This window comes from Opisthorchis viverrini (genome assembly GCF_000715545.1).
Source record: "Opisthorchis viverrini unplaced genomic scaffold opera_v5_302, whole genome shotgun sequence".
NCBI lineage: Eukaryota > Metazoa > Platyhelminthes > Trematoda > Opisthorchiida > Opisthorchiidae > Opisthorchis > Opisthorchis viverrini.
Genome location: NW_008751962.1, coordinates 93,326 through 97,847, shown reverse-complemented (window position 1 = coordinate 97,847; position 4,522 = coordinate 93,326). Strand labels below are relative to the sequence as shown.

General features: G+C 45.6%; 1 protein-coding gene across 1 annotated transcript in view; it reads right to left on the bottom strand.

Moving 5' to 3' along the window:
* Nucleotides 1-4,522, bottom strand: part of T265_14953 (hypothetical protein) — a gene marked incomplete at both ends in the record, with an annotated part of 23,753 nt that overhangs the window by 14,654 nt on the left and 4,577 nt on the right. The window contains 2 exons of the mRNA XM_009175969.1: nt 3,094-3,149; nt 3,240-3,356. Coding sequence (XP_009174233.1) covers nt 3,094-3,149; nt 3,240-3,356 — 173 coding nt within the window. The remainder of the gene's footprint in view (nt 1-3,093; nt 3,150-3,239; nt 3,357-4,522) is intronic.

Sequence of the window (4,522 nt, the reverse complement as noted above, 5' to 3'; positions counted from 1 at the left end):
TCTACGGAACAAGTCGCCACATGTTCCAACCCCCAACCTGGAGGGCCAGGAGACTGTGTTCGTCAGACCTCTAACCATTGACCAACCTGGTATGAGAGACTCTGTGAGTGTCGCGAGACACTCTCCAGTATAGCTCAATGGATCGCTGAGGTGCGCAAACCGTCACACCACGGTAAGGTCCAGTCTCTTCGTGACGGAAATGTCACATACAGGATTATCAATGAAAAAAGAGGAATTTGGAAGTAATCAGGGCATTCAAACGTTTCTGGATGGAGTCACACAAGACTTAGAATGCTGCTGGAGATGTCTATGAGGAAAAAAACATTGTTAGGCCCAGATGAAGTGTATGCAAGCCGTCTAGTTAGCAAAGCGGACTTGGTTGAAAAGCCAGTACACAGATTTCACATGAATTTCGCTTATTTTGGCGATGCAAATCTCGGGGATCTAGGGCATTTGGTGAAGCCAAGTTGCCGTTGAATTAGAAACCGAAATATCTTCGGTCCTTCGAGATGGAAGTAGTTTGTTACAAACGAGTGAAATGACTATTACCTCGAAGCAGAAGCTCAGCAGATTTTCGGAGTTATCTACACACATACCTGAGAAACCCATTCACCGGTGTTGAACACTGATGTCATGCTATCGATGACTATGATGATGATGCATTCACCGGGTTGGAAGAGGCAATTTATCCGTCTGTAGGTTTCAACTCAACACATGCAGGATAATCGTTCAACGATCTCAATAGCAATCTCAATTCAATTTATCAGCTATAAACTGTGTGCCGTGGGCACGTTGGTTCCATTGCTTTCGAACACCGGAAAATGGGAATGTGGAACATAGAACTAGGCCTTGGAGGCGAAGGCATGTTCAGCTTGTTTGGGAATCGGGTAGCTACGCATTGAAGGCGACAGCATGGATGCACGAACGCCACTGACTGCGCGGCTGGGTCATTTCCGCCAGTCACTAACCACTAGTGATTTGAGTCCAGGGGTCCCCATTCAAGGAGGCAGCAGTTGCCCACCCGACTAAGTGTACTGATTAGTGTTTTCGTACTTCGTTGCCAAGTCACACTGATTGCTCAACAGCAATCTGCTGCAACTGATGTCCCAATAAGACCATCTTTATTTCCAACCATTCTGACTCGTCAGTTCTTTCGTTATGCCGTTGGTAAACTTTGAATTCTTCGGTTCCGTCACCTGCACTTTCGTCTCAATGGGCCATCGACTCCGCATCCCGAAATCCCAAAGACGAGACGAGACAGAGTCTACCAAGTGTACACCAACGACGTCTTGGTATCAGCTGTTACTCTCGACAAACACGTGCTGGAAAAATGAAGCATACATGGCAACTTGGATCACGTTTGAGCTGATACGAGTGTGAAGTGAGTTAGCCTCCATTTCGTTTTTGTGATGAGTCCAGCAGTGGCCTTTTGCGACCGGCGTCGTTTAGATCAAGAGACCCACTGTAAACCTAGGGTAGTCCAAATGCATGTGATGCGAGCTATCAGGCGAATACGTCAGGAGATCCAGATTTTCATTTGTCTGAACTTGATATGACGACCATGAACAACCAGTTGAGGAAAAACGGTTTCCCTTATGTTCGCTCCAAGGGTTTACGATGGCAAAAGGCACTCATATGCTTCCACGCGCGGCTCGGAGCGAACCGTGTTCGGCGTTGTTTTCATGTGATGGCCGAAACCAGAAATGTTGCCATCCCCTGCGTTAAAAAAATCGTTCAGCTGTAGCACCCTTTCGGTGCCTAGCTGCCATGTCACCCGAAGGTTGCACGAGGGCTGGGATACTGCCAGGGGAAGTCGAGTGGCAGAGGTCGGGTTCGAACCACGAACCTTCCGGCCAGTAAATTCGCGCTCTAAACACTTGAACCATCTCACCCCTGCGTTTAGACTGTCAACAACTAGAGTAAAAAGTCTGTCAGGAAGAAATCGGACCTTATTGTGATGCGATGGTTTCCGTATCCTGGTAACTCATTTAGCATGTATTGGAGAACGTCCACGTAAAATCCTCAAATCGCACACTACCACGATGGTTTTTGGAGAGACTGAATAGCACAATCCCCTAGCCTTCTAGGTTGGGTATTCGAACGACAATGGCAATTTGTTCCTTAAATTCGGACTGCTCCAGGATTCTTGAACATTACTGTCTTGAGGTCAGGCGTCTAAACAAAAGGCTTTGATGAAAGACCCTAAGCATCCCCCGTTTGACTCTGAACACCCTGAAAGTATCTTGGCCCAGGAACAACCATTATGGCACCAGTGAGTATCCTAGGTATACTGCTACGAAACATGGTGATTACGAAACAGGAAGTAAATAATCCGAAGGGAAGAATACTATTCATACCAGTAGTTATAGCTGATTAGCTTCCACCTAGGGCTTCTATCCAAAAAATGATTACGATATTTGTGGAAAAACGGCTGGTTCGCGGGCAGAACAAGCAAACCATGATCAGCTTGCTGAAGTGAATGAGGTCAATGGCGTCTACATCTTCACTCAAACAGCGTACAGACAACCAGCAGGGACCAAACCGAAGGTATAGAGCTGTGGACAAGCTATCCTCATACCCTTAACAATTCTCCGCACTACAGAACTCTAGACTTCGTCTGACTCACCAGTGAACATCATTCATGGGATCTGACCGTACATTTAACTCCAAACCAATCTTATTTCACAGACTACATCGATGTTCTGTTCAATAGAATGCCTACTACTCGTCAGCCGTCACTGGAGGAAGACGCTCCCGACTGGGATATACACACAAGTCAGAGATGCTAGTGAAAAGGTAGTAGACACATTATCATGGTCTGAGGTCGTTCCAATAGCCTTATGAATATAATCCATTGCATAGTTTGGTACATGCTCACGTTTTGAGAAAGATGGCACTATCATAAGAGAACCTCTTGCACAAATAACAGATTGATATAAGAACTTGATTGCGTTATAGACAGAAAGCTCACGCTGCTCACATGAACCGAGCACCCGGATGCATTGTTACAACTCAGTTTTGATGCGCCCAAGATGCGAGTGTTTGTCAATTACATTCATAGAGATACAGCTTAATGTTCGCTGAAAAACTTACAGCTCCATCAGCCAACGCAGTCCTCTTGAGCGACACTGGGCATAAATGCTAGGGTGCTGCAAGGTTAAGTCACAAGATAATCCTGATGAGCTTTGTGGTCAGAGAAGCAAATGCGACTGAAATTGGAACAACGGAAACCTAATTACCTCTTTCACCGATACCAAATTGTCAGAGTCATTGAACAGGTGGACGTTAACGAATTCCACAACACAGCCATCAATACGCCAGCGAGTACGAATGAAGCCCTTTCGAGATGCGACACCCTGTGGCAAATTTCGATAGGAAAAACACGACAAGTGATTACGTAAGTGATCAGGTAAGAGTCGCAAACAGTAAGTCCATGAATGAAACAAAAGATGCGGTAGTCTCCTCAAAAAGAGCAATTGCCTACCGCCCCCAAGCTAAGAATTCCTCACATAACCGTGACAGTTGACACTTTTTGAGAAACCGGCACTGACTACAAACGAATCCATTCCATGTGTTCCCTAACAAGGATGCGAAACTCGCGCATTGCCTTCTCGGATCTTCCAGAACTGAATAGGTACCTGACTACTCGTACGGTATACAGGACCAGTTCCAAGGTGATTAAGACCACGAAACACGGTCTTCCTTTGCACGGCATCTAACCTTGAGGGTAGGTTCCAGTTTGAGGGACCCGGTGACGAAACCTCTGAAGGATTCGACTATTTGGGGGTACTAAGTAGTTGTAAGGGCTGCAAGCGACCAGGCAAAATCGGTTTTCTCTGAGATGGACGCCGTAAACGGAGGAATATGTAGAAAAAACCCACTGGGTTTCACGTCAGCGGATGCTGGTTAGGGTTTTTAAAGGCCAACATAACTCGGACCTGAAATACCGCTTGGTCCTGATGCGTTACTCTCATAATGGATAATGGTAAGCACCACTTTCAACAACAGTACACTCTACCCGTACCATAGATGCGGCTGATACCAACTGACCATAAGTTAAGAAATGGAGCCTTTTTTTGGCAGAATCCAGAATTTCAGCGCATGCACTTTTACCATATGTGGTCAACTGAGTGGAGCGAGTAAATTTATTCATTTTTGAGGAAGTAACTAGGCAATAGGCACACAATTCCTATCACCTGTATTTCACGGCATTGTACTTTTCATTGCGGTCAAATGACTGTTGTGAAAACTGACCACAAGGGCATTGAACTGTTGAAGCCTAATATCTGACAAACGCTGATGGAGTCAATTACAGGGTTCTCAGTTCATGGGCCCTATGACACTACTATGACACTAATACCGACCAGGTCGCTCAGGGCAAAACAGATAACTGTTCCAGGTGGCTGTGAGAATGATTTATTCGCCGCAAAAGGGCGATTCCTCATCCCGCAAAGGAACCTGATCTTCAGGAACAAGCGCTGATGGTATATATATATATATATATATATATATATATTCCAGC